General features: G+C 40.5%; 5 protein-coding genes across 9 annotated transcripts; 2 read left to right on the forward strand and 3 right to left on the reverse strand.

Moving 5' to 3' along the window:
* Positions 1-8: 8 nt before the first annotated feature.
* LOC140799021 (CRS2-associated factor 2, mitochondrial-like) lies at positions 9-2,748 on the reverse strand. Of its 5 annotated transcripts, none has more exons than XR_012110935.1 (6): positions 2,210-2,748; positions 1,855-1,982; positions 1,528-1,753; positions 1,203-1,349; positions 583-725; positions 9-449 (listed from the first exon to the last, which is right to left on the reverse strand). XR_012110935.1 is itself a non-coding variant. In XM_073153119.1 (6 exons), exons 2-6 carry the CDS (start codon positions 1,879-1,881, stop codon positions 418-420), a joined length of 471 nt encoding a protein of 156 aa, XP_073009220.1. In that variant the 5' UTR covers positions 1,882-1,982; positions 2,210-2,748; the 3' UTR covers positions 9-417. The 5 variants fall into 5 exon arrangements, 4 of the variants coding, with proteins under 4 accessions (XP_073009220.1, XP_073009219.1, XP_073009217.1 ...); XM_073153119.1 differs by having other exon boundaries at positions 668-725; positions 1,222-1,349; XM_073153118.1 differs by having other exon boundaries at positions 1,222-1,349.
* A 585-nt stretch (positions 2,749-3,333) lies between these two features.
* On the reverse strand, positions 3,334-4,277 carry LOC140799186 (major pollen allergen Ole e 10-like). The gene is made up of 4 exons (XM_073153368.1): positions 4,151-4,277; positions 3,991-4,019; positions 3,647-3,878; positions 3,334-3,544 (listed from the first exon to the last, which is right to left on the reverse strand). The coding sequence occupies exons 1-4, from the start codon at positions 4,221-4,223 to the stop codon at positions 3,519-3,521; spliced, it is 360 nt and encodes a 119-aa protein (XP_073009469.1). The 5' UTR covers positions 4,224-4,277; the 3' UTR covers positions 3,334-3,518.
* Positions 4,278-6,728: 2,451 nt separating this feature from the next.
* Positions 6,729-11,632, forward strand: LOC140799162 (glutamate receptor 3.7). The gene is made up of 6 exons (XM_073153327.1): positions 6,729-7,219; positions 7,886-9,225; positions 9,317-9,594; positions 10,345-10,376; positions 10,483-10,889; positions 11,050-11,632. The coding sequence occupies exons 1-6, from the start codon at positions 6,979-6,981 to the stop codon at positions 11,473-11,475; spliced, it is 2,724 nt and encodes a 907-aa protein (XP_073009428.1). The 5' UTR covers positions 6,729-6,978; the 3' UTR covers positions 11,476-11,632.
* Positions 11,633-12,181: 549 nt separating this feature from the next.
* On the forward strand, positions 12,182-14,242 carry LOC140799022 (cytochrome P450 77A3). Its single transcript, XM_073153120.1, has one exon. It carries the CDS (start codon positions 12,449-12,451, stop codon positions 13,982-13,984), a length of 1,536 nt encoding a protein of 511 aa, XP_073009221.1. The 5' UTR covers positions 12,182-12,448; the 3' UTR covers positions 13,985-14,242.
* Positions 14,243-15,487: 1,245 nt separating this feature from the next.
* Positions 15,488-17,496, reverse strand: LOC140799024 (probable glycosyltransferase At5g20260). The gene is made up of 4 exons (XM_073153121.1): positions 17,216-17,496; positions 16,972-17,123; positions 16,529-16,883; positions 15,488-16,275 (listed from the first exon to the last, which is right to left on the reverse strand). Exons 1-4 carry the CDS (start codon positions 17,459-17,461, stop codon positions 15,610-15,612), a joined length of 1,419 nt encoding a protein of 472 aa, XP_073009222.1. The 5' UTR covers positions 17,462-17,496; the 3' UTR covers positions 15,488-15,609.
* Between the last annotated feature and the right edge of the window lie 736 nt (positions 17,497-18,232).

Genomic DNA, 18,232 nt, shown 5'->3' on the forward strand with positions numbered 1-18,232 from the left:
TTTACATATACTCATTCAACACGAGCCTCTTTTAATTATTTAAGCACAATCCATGAGCAGCTGATATCTTATCACCTTGCCCAACATATTTATGTGAACCACAGTTCATAATCTGATATTATGTTCTCCTTAAGCTAAGCATCCCTACAATGCTTTAGTCTTATTAGAGAGAGAGCCGCTTATGCTGCAACTGCAAGTATGTAGTATGACATACAAGTATAAGAAACATTATCAGCTTGTCACGTGTCACATTATCAACTGCAACTACCTCAAAAGAGGAAGATATATCATGCAGTCAATGCTGCTTTGAGAATTATCCTTTGAAGTGATTCCTGTTCTTCATTCATCCCACCAAAGTTAGCTGTCCCCTCTTGCTTGGCGCAACTCCGATGAGTCCAAGGAACATAACATCCATCATTATCTACTCCGTAATAACACTGATATATGTCCTGGAAAAGAGAGTAAGCACAATCAGTAAATCCCTCAACTTGTCTCAATCTTGGCTGCCAATCTGCCACACAGAGATCGCCGCATTAGTTTCATGGAGACCGTCCAAATATCTGGATCAGAACACGAATTTACATAGTGCGCATAGTCAAGTCCGTGGGACGAAGAATTGTCTAAAAGAATCACGATTCGCACTGGACTGTATCTTGAGTCTCCTTACCCCTCCAAATTATAATCTGACCATCTTTGAAAAGAAGAGGAACACAAGGTACCAAATCCTGCAAAATTTAGATCATTGTTATTTCAAAATCAGTTCCAAAGCTTAATCACATGAATATGTAAGTTCAGAATATAAAATGACTATTCCACACATAGAGGTACACACTTTGTACAAAAACTGATGAAGTGGAATATAAAAAAGTAATAAGAGAAACACGCAGACCAATCAAACATATTGGTCTTATTAAAGAATTCAGAATGAAAAAAGGAGTATTGCTTTCACTGAGCAATGTGCCCTGCATTATATTTTGCAGCCTAGTGTGGAAAATTGCAAGACAAATTCATGAAACCCTTTGAGAGACATAAAAAGAACACAAAAAATAAGAGACTACTGATAAGAATGTGACTAGATAATATAAAGCACTTCACTATCACTTCATATCAACATTTTCAACCAAACAGAATGTTAAAGATAGTTCCTGAGTACAACTGTATACATGATGAGAAGAAAAAAATCAACAATATCATATGCTTACTAGTACACAAAAGGCGTACCCTTAGCTTCACTCCAATCTTCTTGCAATCACTAGTATACACATGAGAGCAGTCTAGCCTCACGACCTCTGAAGTCTTGAAGGCCTCTCTGATTCTATCCACCACATTCACATACACACCGTTCCTGGCTGGACAGTAAATGGACGTTATTACTTGAAGTTGAACCATGAATATGCATATCTACTGACGGTTAGTTAGAAAGGCAATTTAACCGTTTTGTGTCACCAAGGCAGCTTTCCATGGCACCTTGCTAAAAGAAGTAACATCATCAATTATTTCAATTAACAGTTGAACGGACAAACTTACTTAGTTTCATTAAAGCAGGTGAACTTAGTCCTCTATTTCTCAACTCTTTGGTTTCCTCAAAAGTCAAACCATCAGGAACATTTTGTACAAGCCTTGGATAGATAGGAGCCAATGGCTTCCATAGCATCAGCGGTATAACTGGCCTTTGCTTGGGGTCATAGTGGCGACCACGATATAGGAGGAGTATGTTAATTTTTCGGTAAATGATTTTTCCTCCAGTTTTATCCTGTGGAAGCAAAAATTATTTAAGGACGATACCAAATAACTCCAACCTTTTAAAGAGCCATGCGTTCATATAGCATTTCATGCATAGTGACGCGTTCCGACCTCAAGATGAAAGCAAACATTGTCCATGTCAAGAGTTGGCGCTCCCAAACATTTTATCCTAACTGCTTCACCTCTCTTCCAGTGGTTGTGGATATCATCCAGCAAATTGTGTGTCACACCATCTTTCCCTGAGCAAACAAAACTTTTCTCCGTGTGAATGCACATTTCAATCAAAACAAGTACAATTTGAATATATAAGCAATTTTCAATCCGTTGCATTGCATCATCCTTAGAAATATCTTAACGTATGAACTTGAAAAAAAAAAAAAAGTGGAATCTTGATCTCAGCAGAGTAAACTCAACCATTTAACTATCAGTAAAAGTTAAATTTTGAGACCAAAAGAAGTTTCCGCACCTAAATTGATCTGCCGAGAGCAATCGCTATGCCGATACCTCTCGACGAGCTCCTCGACCTCTTCCTCCGTGAGTGGATCACCTATCACCGAGCTCCGATCTATGGGAGCCAACTCCTGGTTCGCCAGCGCCGAAACGCCGTCCCATCTCCGGTCGAGTCTCCCGGGGCCGAATGGGGAGAAGCGAGGAGGCTCTCGGAACCCGATTGGTTTCACGGCCGGGTCGGATTCAGAATAGGAGTGGCGGAAACTGAAGGGGAGGTCAGAGTGAAAAGGCTCGGAGGGTTTGATCAGATTGGGAGCTAGGGTTCCGCGAACGGAATCGGCCTTGGGGGATAGGGTTTTGTGAATGGGGGAGTAGGGGGTCGTAGGGATCGGAGGCTGGGGGAGAATGGGAGTACTTTTTAGAGCGAGAGAGGAGGAGAAGATGGGGAGAAGAGGCGATTAGGGTTCGGAGAGGGAAGGTCGGCCATGAGAGCAGCTTTCGCTGCATGGAGCGGGAGAAAGTCGACGAGATGGAGACGACTTCGGTCCATCCAACTTGCACAGTTTCCTTTTCCCCCGTTTTGTAGGAAAAATTTCAAATAATACCCTACCTTTTAGTTATTTATAAATTAATATCTTGTATATAAGCTATTTGTAACTTGGACCCTTTCTTTCTGTTTCAATTGAGAGGGTGAGGGTGAGGGTGAGGGTGAGGGTGTCAACCATAAAATTATAAAAAATATAGGATGTAATTAGGAAATTTCCCTTCTTCTTGGAGTACATAAACGATGAAAATAGATTTAATCTGGGCCGGGCATGGACGAGTAGGATTTCTTTTCTTTTTCTTAATCAGCTCTAAACTTCCCTCACTGCATGAGTATTATTTAATCGATACGAATACGAATAAGGATACAAATTCGGGTTCGAATTCAATAGTGTTCATCAAATCACTTATTATATATACACATATATGTATATTCTCTGTGATGAAGAGGATTCTCACAATTTGGAACGTGATTGATTTGAGGAAGCTTAAATTGAGAGTGCTCAAATCATGGAAATATTACATCTCTGTTGCCAAACTAGCAGTCCAGTTCTTATGTAAACAAGAAAAGCAAGTATATGATTCAAGATTGTGCACAACCATTTCATTTCAAGTTTCAAGCTATGATGCCCAGATAAAGATACTGAAAGGGAGAAGAAGGATTTAAGAAATAAAACAGTAGATTCTTAAACTTCTTTCTTTTTCCTCAACATTACTTCGATGTGGTCCTAAATTATTTCTGAACATCTGTGAAAGCACTGATCAGTGGACCATAGATTCTTCTAGGCATACTTGCAGTTGTCATAACCTGCAAAACCAAAATTTATATGATGTTTGTCATAAAAAACAACTACATCTCATAAAAGAAAACAAGGAAGAATTGTTTGAAACTTTAACATATGAGACATACTTGGATCAGTGATGACAACAAGGCCAGAACCACTGAAGTCACAATTCCAATTGTTCCTCCCCCTGGATTGGTAGTAAAGGTTCATGGCCACTGAAGCATGGGACATAGCAGAGTCGGGGAAGAAGCATGGTCCACCATTTTGAATAATTGCGCAATCCGTCAACGAGCAGGCGAAGTTGATGTTTTTCTGGAGGGCCTCATCACTGGATGAAGGCTTTGCAATGCACCAAGTCTAGTATTATAGCAAGCACCAGAAATATATATCACCACATTTTCCCCTCATAAACACTATTATTACTAGTTGGTAGTTAAATTTCCTATAGGATTTTTGTTTCGTAAAGTACCTGGCAGTTAACCAGCTTCACCATCCCTCCTGAGAAGAAGAAAGATGTTTATGTCAGCTGACCACTTAGCATAGTGTGCTGTATACTCTTATCAGAAAGAGAAATAGGTATTAGACATCTGAACAAGTTGATAAGAAGTGAAAATGGGTGAAAGTGATACCAGAGCAGAAGAACATGAGAAGCAAAACAAGACAGAGTTCAGAAGAGAGCTGCAGAGAAGAAATTCTAGCCATCCTTTGATTCCCAAGTGTAACAGAGAGTTGTTTTGATTTAATCCTTGAGATGGCGATGGCTATATATAATACTTGTAAGACTCTTCTAGTTCTTGTCACTCTTAGCTGCTGCTCATTTGGACAGGCAATTGGTTCCAGAGAGTAAGCTAAAAAGGGTGATGTGTAATTCTGAAGTAATTCCATAGGGGGATGCTGAAATTAATAGTGTGAGCAAAGGCTATGACACATAAATGGACGCAGTCTTGAACAACATGAAATGCATGACCATCTAGTCAATAAAGTGATACATCGAAGCAAGTTCTTGATGAAAGGAAGGTAACCAAAATATTCTCATGTTTACTAATAAAAAGAAGTACAACTAGTGGATTATTTTAGGCATCCGAGTAGACTCAGTAAAGCTTCAAAACCAGAACACTTCATTTGGCTCAGCATATATATATATCATATAGTTCATAATTGAAGTGCTTTATTTTGGTGTACACTTGCAGAGATTGGTTTGTTTATATCCTATATTTTCCTGTCAATAAATGCTTTTGAAACGGTTACATTGGATTTGAAATTTTGAATGCTACGGTTACTAATGAGAATTTGAAGAGAGACAGCTTCAAATCATTTCTGTTATTTTAGAAGTGGTGGTCATATGAGGAGTCTTCCGAAGAACTCTTTTGCTCTTTTAGCTAATAGGATTCTAAAGCTTTCTGTAAATGATCAAGAGAGAGAGGGAGAAGGGTATATGAAGAGCCTCTCGAATAGCTCTTTTTCGTCTTTTGTCTGTTACAATTCCAAACTTCTGACTATAAACAGCCTATAAACATTCTATTTCTCATATCCTTTCTTCTCTCATCCATCTCTGCTCTTCTTACTTCACCAGAAATGGCTAAAAGTCCAGCTCTCTTTCTCCCAATCTTCCACTTTCTTCTGTTGGTTCTCTTCCACCTAATTCCTGGTACTGCTAGCTTCTATCTGTCATCATGTCAAGTTTTCTAAGTATTTAGTAGTGTAAGCTAACATTTCTCCTTACAGGTAAAACTACAAACCTAACAAGTTGCCAGGTGAAATATTAATCCTTTTATCTTAGTCTCACAACAACATAATCGTGACTAGATTTTTTTGTTGTTGTTGTAAAATGTTACTGCTGCTCTTAGAAAACATGGTGCATTGCAAAGCCTTCAACTGATGATATTAATCTCGATGACAACATCCAATTCGCCTGCGGCGAGACTGACTGCGCTCCGATTCAAACCGGTGGATCCTGCTTCTTCCCTGATACTAGAATTTCACGTGCTTCAGTGGCCATGAATCTTTACTACCAATCCAAGGGAATGAACCCTTGGAACTGCTACTTCAATGGTTCAGGGCTCACTGTCTTGACTGACCCAAGTCAGTATCCAAAGAGCTTCTCAGTTTCTATGCTGTTTCTTATAATAAACGAGTGTTTACATAGTTAATATATCTCCTTCATTGGCAGGTTATGGAAGCTGTAGCTTTGCATAAATGAAGCAGTGCGTCTCTCAGTGGGAACTTAGAGATTCACCCGTCGTTTACTTCATTTTTATCATGATTGTAATTGTTAATGATACATCTACTATGATAAAGAAACAGAAACTATATTTTGAACTCAGGAGGTCCTTTGACTGTTCTTTGTTTCATTGCTTTAATATCTATCATTCTCTCTCCAAGCCTAACTTTTTAAGTTAGTTTAAACTTTACTTCAAGTAAAAAGATCCTATTAACCATGGATAAGATCATAAGAATCAAGCTTATCTTGGGAATATTTTATAGGATAAGTTTCTCAACCATAGGAATATGGTCTATGGTTGGCCTGGCAATCAGCACGCAAATCTCGTGACTTTTCTTAAGAAACAACTAACGTTGTTTACGTTTCGTGGACCCAACACTGACGTGCACGATTGAACTCTTCTTAATTTGTAAAATGGGGAAAAAAAATATCGTGATTTATTTGTAAGGATAATTTTTAATTTATTCTGTCTCTTTCCTCTTGAATTTTGCAAATAAATCACAAGAAAAGCAAGTTTACATAAAGTAGAATGCAAAGTAGCAAAACACACACATATATATATATAACATAATTAACCATTTAAACCCTCTATATCCAATAAAAATATTTAGAGGGGTATATATATGTTAGAAAATATAATGAAAATGAGGAGTATAAAACAGAAGTGATGTCTTAACATTTCTATCATATACTAATAAAATTAATATGTACTTTCGACTGACTAAGAAGGTCATATGTTCAACTCCAACCCAGATAATATTGTAAAGAAATTATTTGATGATTTAGTGATTTATGTTAATGGTTTAATAGTGTGGTTGACTTAGAGTAGCAGCTCGATATGATGCACTTAAATTAGACAGCAGCTTATTATATTATTAGTTAAAAAGTTTGATAAAACCTAGATGACTCAGTATGTTAAAAAGTTCGCGCTAGTGAACTGGAAAAAAAATCCAGTCATCTACTAGAGTACTCTACTCTCTTCTCGCATCCATACAAAGTGGCAAGCTTTTTATGATGCTTGCTCCTAAAGGAGATGATGTTCTAGTCTTCTACCCAACTTTTTTTGCATGAAAGAGACATCCAATTTGGTGTGAGATTGTCGGGCTTTTGTACATTCTTTCAGTTTGGGACTGAGTTCGATTCTGATCATGAATTCACATTACACGGCAAAAGGAGCAGCAGATTTGAGTTGGGTTTCTTGGATTTAGTGATTGGTTTCTGTTATGGTCCTCTGTAATGGCTCCTTTGTTTGTTCTCGTGCTTCTGTGTTTTAATGGTCTCATCCACTGTGAAAGGCCTGCGGTGGTTAACATCGGCGCTGTTCTAACTTATGATTCGCTCATCGGTGGAGTCGCCAAGGTTGCGATCGAAGCTGCGGTTGATGATATCAATGCAGATACGACCGTTCTTGCAGGAACCCAACTGAACCTGCTTATGCATGACTCTAATTGCAGCGCTTTTCTTGGATCCGTTGGAGGTAAGCATGTAAGAACGTCTTCTTGCTTAAAGTTGTTTTATTTCTCCAATCCTTTGGGGTTCTGGTTCTCGAAAAATGGAAACTTTCCAAGAAAATTTCGTTGTGGAAGTAGTTCTCTTACCAACATTTCCAGGAAAGATCCTTTATGCCTGTGGTCGGGTGTCCAGTAATTTGTTGAAAAAGCAGTAAGATACTGTTAATCCGATTAAGCCTAAGCTATTTTCAACTGCTGGAATCAGAAATTTTCGTAGTAAAACCCCCAAATTAATAGATTTTTAATACAGGTCATAGACTGGAAAGATCAATTGAAGAAAAGGTTTTACGAACGATATCTTGTTGAAAACAAATTGAAATCACTACTATTGGAATATTGATACATAAAGAGATCCCTTAATTGACGCTGCAGTAAAAGGCAATCGGACTTCTGTAGTATTTTTTGCAAAATTAAGAATTTCTTTCTATTTATGGAGAAAAACAGAAACAAATGCGAGCTGCACTGGAGTTGTATATAGCTTTTGATTGTTTTACTATTCATGTTAACTTCCATTTTGTTACTGCGGGGAATCATATACGTCATATAGATTAAGAGATGATTTATTTTTCCCTTATGGGGTTATTGTATGCACTGATGCATGATGCTAATTGCTAATTTCTTTCTTTGTCCAGCATGGAGAGCTTTTGAGGAAAACGCAGTTGCCATTATTGGGCCACAATCTTCAACAATAGCTCGCATGATCTCATCCATTGCCAATGGTCTTCAAGTACCACTTATATCCTTTGCAGCCACCGATCCAACTCTCTCTTCTCTTGAGTTTCCCTTCTTCCTCCGCATGACACCTAGTGATTCTTCCCAGATGGTTGCCATGGCAGATTTAATTTATTATTATGGATGGAGACAAGTCATCGCAATTTTTGTGGATGATGACTATGGAAGGAATGGAATTAATTCACTAGATGATGAGCTTGCAACGAAAATGTCAAAGATCTACAAAATCGGTTTACCAGTTGGAGCTACTGAGGATAGCATCTTGAACTTGCTGCAAGAATCCAAATTGATTGGTCCACGAGTTTATGTTGTACATGTTAACCCAGACTCTGGTCTTAAGATACTCTCTATTGCTCAACATCTTCAAATGATGACTGATGATTACGTTTGGCTGGCAACAAGTTGGCTTTCTACTGCTCTAGATACATTAGAATCAGTAAATCTTAATTCATTGAGTTATGTTCAAGGACTTGTTGGTTTACGCCAGTACATTCCAGACTCTGAAAGGAAAGTTGCTTTTATGGCTAGATGGAGATACTTACAGAGAAAGGGACCAATAAACTCTAAAGTAAATGCTTATGGCTTTTATGCATATGACACTGTCTGGGCAATTGCCCATGCAATTGAAAATTTCCTTATCGAGTCTGGAAATGTATCGTTTTCTTCTAGCAATATGCTTCATGCTCTGAAAGGAAAGATAAAACTCCAAAAACTCCGCACCTTTGATGGCGGAGCCCTGCTACTCAAGAAGTTGCTGCTTTCAAAATTTAGTGGCTTATCTGGCCCAATCCAATTTGATAGTGATAGAAATCTCGTCAATGGCACTTATGAAATCATTAACGTTAATGGTTCTACAATCCATACAGTCGGATACTGGCATAATAATACAGGCCTCTCTGTTTCTTTGCCTGAAACCGTGTATGGTAACAAACAGGAGGATCTCATTATGCATCAAGGACTTGGCAGTATTACTTGGCCTAGTGGGAAGACTGAAACACCACGTGGTTGGGTGGTTGCAAACAGTGAAAGGCCTCTCAGGATTGGAGTTCCTTATAGAGCCAGTTATACTGAATTTGTGAAAGTAGGAAAAGGGGATCATTCAGTTAATGGATATTGCATTGATGTGTTCAATGCTATGATTAAATTAATTCCATATCAGGTTCCATATCAATTTGTGCCTTTTGGAGATGGTCAGTCCAATCCAAATTATGATGAGCTTGTGAGAATGGTTGCGGAAGATGTAATTACTTTCGAATAACCTTGATATGTTATACTGTTTTTAATTTTATGATTTTCTATGTCATTAGATATTCACATCAAAGAAATTTCAGGTCATTGATGCAGCTGTTGGCGATATTGCCATCATCACAAACCGGGCCAGGATTGCAGACTTCACTCAACCTTATATCTCCACTGGCCTTGTCATAGTGGCTCCCATTAAAACTATAAAATCAAATGCTTGGGTTTTCCTCAGACCTTTTACAGTTGGAATGTGGTGTGTCACTGGAGCATTTTTCTTCATAATTGGAGTGGTTATTTGGATGCTTGAGCACCGCGTAAACAGCGATTTTCGAGGCTCACCAAAGAGACAGTGCATTACTATGTTCTTGTAAGTCCTCCTATGGAAAATTGATTCAGCTTATTGCTGAAGCTTCATTACCTCTAGCTGTGTCTCTCTAGGATCTTTTTATCTGCAGTTGCTGATGCTAGCTAGGTGCCCAAATTGCTGATACTTATGAAAATGAAGATATAAGTTACATCAGTTTTCCTGTTCTTCTCTGGTGCACATGATCTTGGTGTTACTGCATAAATTACATCTAGCTGTTTTTCAAATAATTTGCTTGAAAATGGTTATTCAGTGAAGCAACAATTACAATGTGTAGATATATTTAATCGAGTGGAGTCTATATTACATTGAAAAGCTGTTGTTGTTGTTATTGCATTGGCAAATTGCCAAATTCATTAGAAGTTTTGGCTATTCAGGTTTCACTGTGGCATTGCAGTAGACGAGCTACTCTTGCCTATAAATCAAAGTATCAAACAACATCTGATGGCAATTTTAATGGAGGAAAGTTATGAAATTCCATCCATATGTTTCGATCATTGTGAAACCCAACTTTATATCTGCATGCAATGACTATATCATATGCCTGAAATGCTTAAGATGAAAAACTCCTGAGAAAGAACATGGCTTTCCTGAAATGCATTCTGTTGTGCATGGTTACAGAATCCAGAAGAATTTTATATAGTTATGCAGAAAAATTAAAATCTAACTTTTCAATTAACTTGGAGATATATTTTAGGTGAACTTACTTACATTGAAAGTTTGAGCATCTAATTTATCTGTTTTTGTAAACAGGTTCAGTTTCTCGACGCTCTTCCAGTCGCAACGTAAGTGAGCTTACTACATGTAATTCTTAATTCTCTATAGGTGATCTGGCTAGGACCTAATAAAAGTTGACATCTTATGTGTAATAACATAATTTTGTTGTTTCAGAAGAAGATACTTTGAGCACACTTGGTCGATTTGTCATGATGGTGTGGCTATTTCTGCTGATGGTTATTACCTCAAGTTACACTGCAAGCTTGACTTCATTTCTTACTGTTCAACAATTGTCATCTCCAATCAAAGGAATTGATAGTCTGATAGCAAGTAATGAGCCTATTGGATATCAAGTTGGATCTTTTGCTGAAAGCTATCTTAGAGATTGTCTTAGCATACATCCTTCAAGGCTTGTTTCCCTTGGATCGCCTGAAGCTTATAAAGAAGCATTAAACCATGGACCGAAAAATGGAGGCGTAGCAGCAGTTGTTGATGAGCTTCCTTATATTGAACTTTTTCTGTCAAAAACAAGTGGCTTTGGCATCATCGGGCAGCCATTTACCAGGAGTGGATGGGGATTTGTAAGTGAATAATTTCAAATCAAGCACATCTGTTTTCTTAATGTTTATGGCATTCATGATATATCTAAGATCTCCTTGGGCACTTTAAGCGGTTTTCTGGCACTACACTTTTTATTTCATTACTCATGACTAATACTATCTTCGTGGAACATGATCACAGGCATTTCAAAGAGATTCTCAACTTGTGATTGACATGTCAAGAGCTATCTTAGAGCTTTCTGAGAATGGAGACCTTCAAATGATTCACAAGAAGTGGTTTTGCAAAACAAACTGTGCTGCGCTGATAAGCCATGATTCTGAGGCCGAGCGGCTTCATTTTAGCAGTTTTTCGGGATTATATCTTGTTTGTGGGATTGCCACTGTTCTTTCGCTTATCATATTTCTTCTAAGGTCGATCCGCCAATTTAAGCGTTATAGTAGGAGATACAGAGACTCTGCATCATCTGCTGACCCTGCATCATCTGCGGAGCTATCGCAGAGGTCTCGTGCCATATATAGCTTCTTTGAGTTCATTGACGAGAAAGAAGAAGCAATAAAGAGCATGTTTAAACGTCAAGAGAGAACCTGTCAGCCTCAGAACAGCTGATACTTTGTTACTACTTAATACTTTCTATCTGTTACTTTGTTATGTAAAACATAAAGGAGGGAATCATTCTGATGTAATCGTGCATATGGAACCTCTGTCAAGTAACTGCTGTACAACATATTGTTTGTCTTGCGTAATATACATCAGTTTCTACCTACTTAATTACTAAACGCATCATTACATGAACATATTCTTGATTTTAACAGATGTCTACAGGCAGTATTAAGGTGGCCACTTTGTTTGAAACATAATAATATTTTGATGGTTAGTCATCCATTTTCTGATTGAAAAGCGAAGGATGAACTTGACCAACCTCCGATAGCTATTTATTAGTAACCATTTTAGATTTCACTTCGGTCAGAGTTAATATTCACCAGCATCATTCACTCTTGGCCAAGTGCCAACCACTCCACCTCTCCCACTACCCCCAAGATAAAAAATTCCAGGCCTCATTAAAAAGGCCTCAGAGCAACTGCCTGCTCAGATGAAGAAGGAATACAGCCAGTCCGCCCAGTCCTGGCTGCATCCTGTCAAAGTCAAACTACTACTTTAACTACACCACATAATTCATCAGCCAATTGTGTTCTAGCAAGTGTCCAATGCAGGATATTCCTACAAACTAGGGGTGCAGAGAATCCTCACCCTGCTCTTACAAAACCATTCCTCCTCGGTATACCTCCACCAAATGGGTAGCCTGTGGTTTTCAAAGCCCATTCTTCTCTATAGCCTAATATATACATATATATTCTTTATTTTGTGCTCTCTCTCTCTCTCTCTCTCTCTCCTGACATCCCTCACAAACTCTTAATTATAAGCATTCACTCCATTCTACTGGCCCCAACTAGACGTCATTCACTTCTCCCCAACCGTCCCCTCCTTTCTATGAATTTATATACCACTCCACCTCCTCATTTCCCCTCACATATCATCTATTGATACTAGAGCTTATTATCCGTAGTGTTGCTAGCTACTAATGGACATCAGCGACCTTCTCTTCCTCGCCTCCGCCGTCATATTCGTCGGACTCTGGTGGCGCCGCTGCTCGAAAGCGAGCAATGACGGGCTTCCCCCGGGGCCTCCAGGGTGGCCGGTAGTGGGCAACCTCTTCCAAGTGATCCTCCAGCGGCGCCCGTTCATGTACGTGGCCCGCGACCTCCGCCTCCGGTACGGCCCCATCTTCACCCTCCGCATGGGCCAGCGCACGCTCATCATCATCACGGACGCCGATCTCATCCATGAGGCGTTGATCCAGAAAGGCCCGCTCTTCGCCAGCCGCCCTGCCGACTCCCCCACCCGCCTCCTCTTCAGCGTCGGGAAGTGCACAGTCAACTCCGCAGTCTACGGCCCGCTTTGGCGCTCCCTCCGCCGCAACTTCGTCACCGAGATCACCACCCCTGCGCGAGTCAAGCAGTTCTCATGGATCCGCCACTGGGCCATCTCCAACCACCTTTCCCGCCTCCGCCAAGAATTCAAGTCCACCGGCGCGATCCAAGTCATGAGCAACTGCCGCCTCGCTATCTGCAGCATCCTGATCTGCATCTGCTTCGGCGCCAAGATCCCCGAATCCCACGTCCGGGAGATCGAAGAAGTACTAAAGCTCGTCATGATGATGAGCTTGCCGAAACTGGCCGATTTCCTACCGGTGCTCACCCCGCTGTTCCGCGGGCAGCTAAGCGAAGCGAGGAAGTTGAGAAAAAGGCAGCTCGATTGCTTGCTGCCGTTGGTGCGAGCGAGGCGAGAGTTCGTCGAGAGCGGCGGCAACAAGTGCTCCAACTTAGAGACTACCATGGTCAGCCCAGTCGGCGAGGCGTACATCGACTCGCTATTTGAGCTGGACCCCGCCGGCCGTGGCCGGCTCGGCGAAGAAGAGCTCGTTACTTTGTGCTCCGAGGTGATGAGCGCCGGCACCGACACTAGCGCGACCGCGCTCGAGTGGGCGATGCTGCATCTAATCCTCGACCAAGCGGCGCAGGAGAGGTTGTACAAGGAGATCGTCGGGATTACTCGGGCGAAGACCATAACAGAAGCAGATGTGGAGAAGATGCAGTTCTTGTCGGCGGTAGCGAAGGAGACTCTGCGGCGGCACCCGCCGAGTCACTTCGTTCTATCGCACGCGCCGATCAAAGAGACGGAGCTAGGGGGTTACCGGATACCGGCGGATGCGAGCGTGGAGTTCTACACGGCGTGGCTATCGGAAAACCCCAGCACGTGGAGCGATCCGGAGGAGTGGCGGCCGGAGAGGTTCTTGGAAGGCGGGGAAGGGTGGGAGACCGACGTGACGGGGACGCGCGGCGTGCGGATGATGCCGTTCGGGGCGGGGAGGCGGATCTGCCCGGCGAACGCCCTCGGGATGCTGCACGTGCAGCTCATGTTGGCTACGATGGTGAGGGAGTTTCGGTGGACGGCCGTTCCCGGGGAGAAGCCCGACCCCACCGAGACCTTCGCGTTCACCGTCATCATGAAGGAGCCGCTCAGGGCGGCCATCGTAGAGAGGGAGGGAAAGGAATAATAAACAAATTTAGTTGATTGCATACTAAATTGATAGTTAGCTAGTATCTATAATATTTGCATATTAATTTTAATTCGCATGCGCGCATGAAGGCTAGTACGTGTCCACTACATATTGTTTACTTATGCTTAATTTATATTTCATAGATCGGTGTGATTCTTGCTGTTGTCATCTCATCTCTATATTGTGTAATGTTGTTTAATAGTGTCCTTGAACTACTGGAGAAAATTATTGTATGAACAGCTACTGCTTATATAATGTTTATCTTGTCAAGATAAATTTGTACTTAGAATTAGCTATATATATATATATATTGTATATGTTTTCCTTTTATCAATGTAATTAACCTTTTTCGTATTTAATCATTATCTAAAGATGATACATAGTTAATATTTTTGAAATAGAAATAAATTTACGCTCTATCAGTATCACTGTGGCCCTATGGCAGAGATCATGGTATATACTTTGTTTGGTGCATGCCCGAGTAGAGATTGACCAGATCGTTGACTGAAAGTGGACGCATGCATGAGTTGCATCCTGGCATGCTTGGCGGGATAATTGAGTTTAAGAGCATTTATTATACCTCGTGGGTCTTTGTACGTACCACAGCGATATCCTCTTCCATTAACGACGGCTCTAGCTGGCTACAAGCTTTGAAAATGCAACCAATGGAGAGACACTTGCCTACTATTAAGTAGCCATTAAATCTCTCAACCTACCTCTTTCTCTCTGTATTTGTATGTTTATCTTTTTCTCGACATATTCATAAATATTTACGTCTTTATTGTATATCAAAACGTAACCATCCCCTGCCTCATCCATTAATAGACATCGGATTCTCTGAAGTCTGTCCCTACTGGGGACGGAGGAGTAAACAAAAGCACAGTGATTGATGACAACTTTCAGTAAAAATGGAAACGAAATGAAATTATCCAGGAGATAAATTTGAGAAAAAAAAAGTTAAAATATCTCAATACGTTTTGCACCCAATCACCAGCTGCCAAGTACATATATGAGGTATGATGGCATTAGAGCTGGTAGTTGGTTGATCTATATGAATTTACTGCGGGAAGACAGTCAATCACATGGAGACGATCTGGTGCAAGTTATACAGTGGTCCGGATTCAAATGGACGTAGTTGTACTTGTACATGGATCTAGATCTAGCATTTACTTGAATTATCTTCACCTAAATATACTGGTGATGACCTGGATCCAACTCAATCACTTAAAAAACATCACTACAGAGATAGAAATAGTGAGGTTAATCACTTTGTTGTTTTTGCATAGGTATTGTTGTCTTCTCTCTAGAAGGATGTAGTCATTAACTGGCAATACAAAAGTAGGATAGGATTAGTTTGAGATGGATATTTTGAAACATATCATATGAAATAAAATGGGATGTGGGGGATAAGCCATTTACATCTCAAAGCTACCTTGATGCAGATGTAGCCAGCGCGATCGCTTCCCCATCATTAAATAACCCTCAATAATTAACTCTATATCTGAAGCATTCAATGATCGATGGACTCCATTTCATTTTAATTATAGTAAAAGAAGTTTAGGTTTACGAGGAAATACACTTTATGGTATTCTTATTAGGAAGTCAACGTGCATTAATTAAGATCAATAGGAGAGCCTCAGATTGAGCCTCCTCAACCATATGGAGTGCAGCACCATGCGGATAACGTCGAACCTCTTCGACGGCCGGTTGAGCACGAAATGCCGTCGGACTTGAACCACCCTGGCCTGCAATATCTCGTAGCGGCGCGGCGAAATCCCTTGCAGTATGTTCTTGATCTCGGGGATCTTCTCCACTGCTATCGGAACTGAGAACTTGCTCCAGTCAAGCACATCGCTGAAGGGGAGCGAGTAGTTGACGGATATGATCACTGGCACGCATCCCGCGGTGATCGATTCGACGATCCTCGGGCTCGCAACCTCGTAGCCGCTGGGGCACAAGCAGTACTTGGATTTGCTCATGAAGTCGTTATAATCGAGTCCTCTTGGTAGGTACTCATTCACCTTAACGTCCTCGTCTTTACCTTGCCAATGCCGGAGAAGGATCTCCCTGATGTAGCCATGCGAGCCGCCTGCGAAAAACGCGAGGATGGATCGCTCGGCCGGGGGAGAAACGGCGGCGGCGTGGCCCGAAAGCCGCTGGGTTCGAACGTATACCTCGGGGAGTGTGACGTCCTTGCCGAGCTTGAATCCTTCGGAGATGTTGGCATTGCATATTACTCGGATGGAGTTCTTGCAGAGCTCGGGGTTGGCACATGAGAGATATGGAGCCTGGAATGTTGTATACGTATATTAGTATTCAGGATGCATGCATGCAGGGCTAGATCTGAAATATGTTAAAAATCTGGGGTCTATAATGTAATGCTGTTACGAGAAATGTATTTAAGATGTTTGTAATTCGAACCTTCTTTTTACCAACAATTTTAATACGATACCTATGAGAAGAGAAAAAAAAAATAGAAGGTTCTTTATAGGCTTAATCACAAAATTATTAAAACTATAGGGTTAAAATGAAAAGTATTACCCAATCATGGCAGGAGACCATGAAATGATCAGCTCCGAGGCTCCGATTCCAGTAAGGATACTTCTTCGCTACGACGTCGACGTAGTCGGCGACCAAACGCCGTTGAGGCCCCCAGTAATCGATCATCCCGCGCCGATATATGTATCTCACTATGTTGGCAACGCTGAAAGGGAGGAAGAAGACGTGAGCTTCGTCAGGGTGGCGAGCCATGAATGGGTTCTTGTCATCCTCTATCTCACTGATGACGTGGCCTTCAATGGCATATATGTTAGAAGCTGGACCTCCATGAAATATGGGTGGCTCTCCTTCTTTATATATCCACACTTTGAATCTTTTCTCCATCTCAATATAGCTCCTGTTGAATTATTTATGTATAAGAATTAATCAGAGGCCCAAATAGATTAACAGTTTAATCTAAACTAATATTGTTTTTATTACTTAACTGATGAAAGGCATAAGCATTGCGATAAACTACGCCTCTCGGGATAAAATTTTCTTCTTTGTTAGAAGTGTAATTGTGTGAAAGGATAGCACGTCTAATCGATCTTCGTGCTTTTCCCAGTCCCTTCTCTATATGTCCTCCTGTATGATCTGCCTGATGATCATATATATAGATGTATATATCAATGCTAGATGTAGTAATAGATAGGATAAATTTTATGTCACTGTTAAACTAATTACACTTACATTATGAAGGATATGCGTCTTATCTTTCAACGGCGACAGCGACGGCGACGGCGACGACAACGACAACGATGATGATGATGATGACACTGCAAAAGGAGGTCGATGGGTATTGTTGTTGATGGTAGGGTTGTCATGGAATTCGGAAAAACTGCGGCGGTGATCGAAGATGGCGAAGGTGGTGAGGAGGAGGAGGAGGAGGAGAAGAAGAGCAGAGAGAGGTAGAAGGTAGGCATTACTACAAGTCATGCTGAGAAGCCCATGCAAATTAATTTTGTTCTTGAAAGTATGCGCTAATTTGTTGAACACCACTAAGGTTTTCAGATCCCCAGGAAAGCCAGCCTCGGTGATAACCCAGCGTAGACGCCACGAATTAGCACACTAATCCACATGCACTGAAAGCCAGGTGCGTAGATTCCAAAGCCACATGCACAGCTCGTAGCTCCCAGTTTCATTTTACTAATTTCTATGCTTATTTAGTTTGAGACTAAGCCTTTTTAACTCATTACTTAATCTCTTTTTTTAATCTTAATTTTCTAAAAAGTAAATTTAATTATATATAAAAAAAATAAAACGATATTTAGTTACTGAACCAACCAGTTTAGAGGTCCTTAAATCAGTTGAAATCGCTTGTCACTTAATGAACTGTAGAATATCAGTTGCTTGATTTAATGACCTATGTGAAAATCTTTTATTCTAAAACTTAGTAATTTGCTTAACAATAAGTTATTGAATCATAAAACGATTTAGATTTTAAAAGTTCGTACACGTGTGTATTAGATTTGTTAAAGAAAAAAAGATTGGGAAGGCTAGTTTGGTTAAAAACTGTCAAGGCCCATAAAGAAAGCACAAGTTTGATAATTATAGAGTAATTTTAGAATATTATAATCATTTTATCACATCCTTTGACAGTCTACCACATCTACAAGTTCAGTAAACCAGTTCGATATGAATAATTCACTTTATGTAAGAGAAGGTGTATCCACAAACAGAAAATAGTCGTTTAAAATATCACAACTA

The sequence above is a fragment of the Typha latifolia genome, chromosome 12 (genome assembly GCF_019914945.1).
Source record: "Typha latifolia isolate L0001 chromosome 12, TyphaL0001v2, whole genome shotgun sequence".
Taxonomy (NCBI): Eukaryota; Viridiplantae; Streptophyta; class Magnoliopsida; order Poales; family Typhaceae; genus Typha; species Typha latifolia.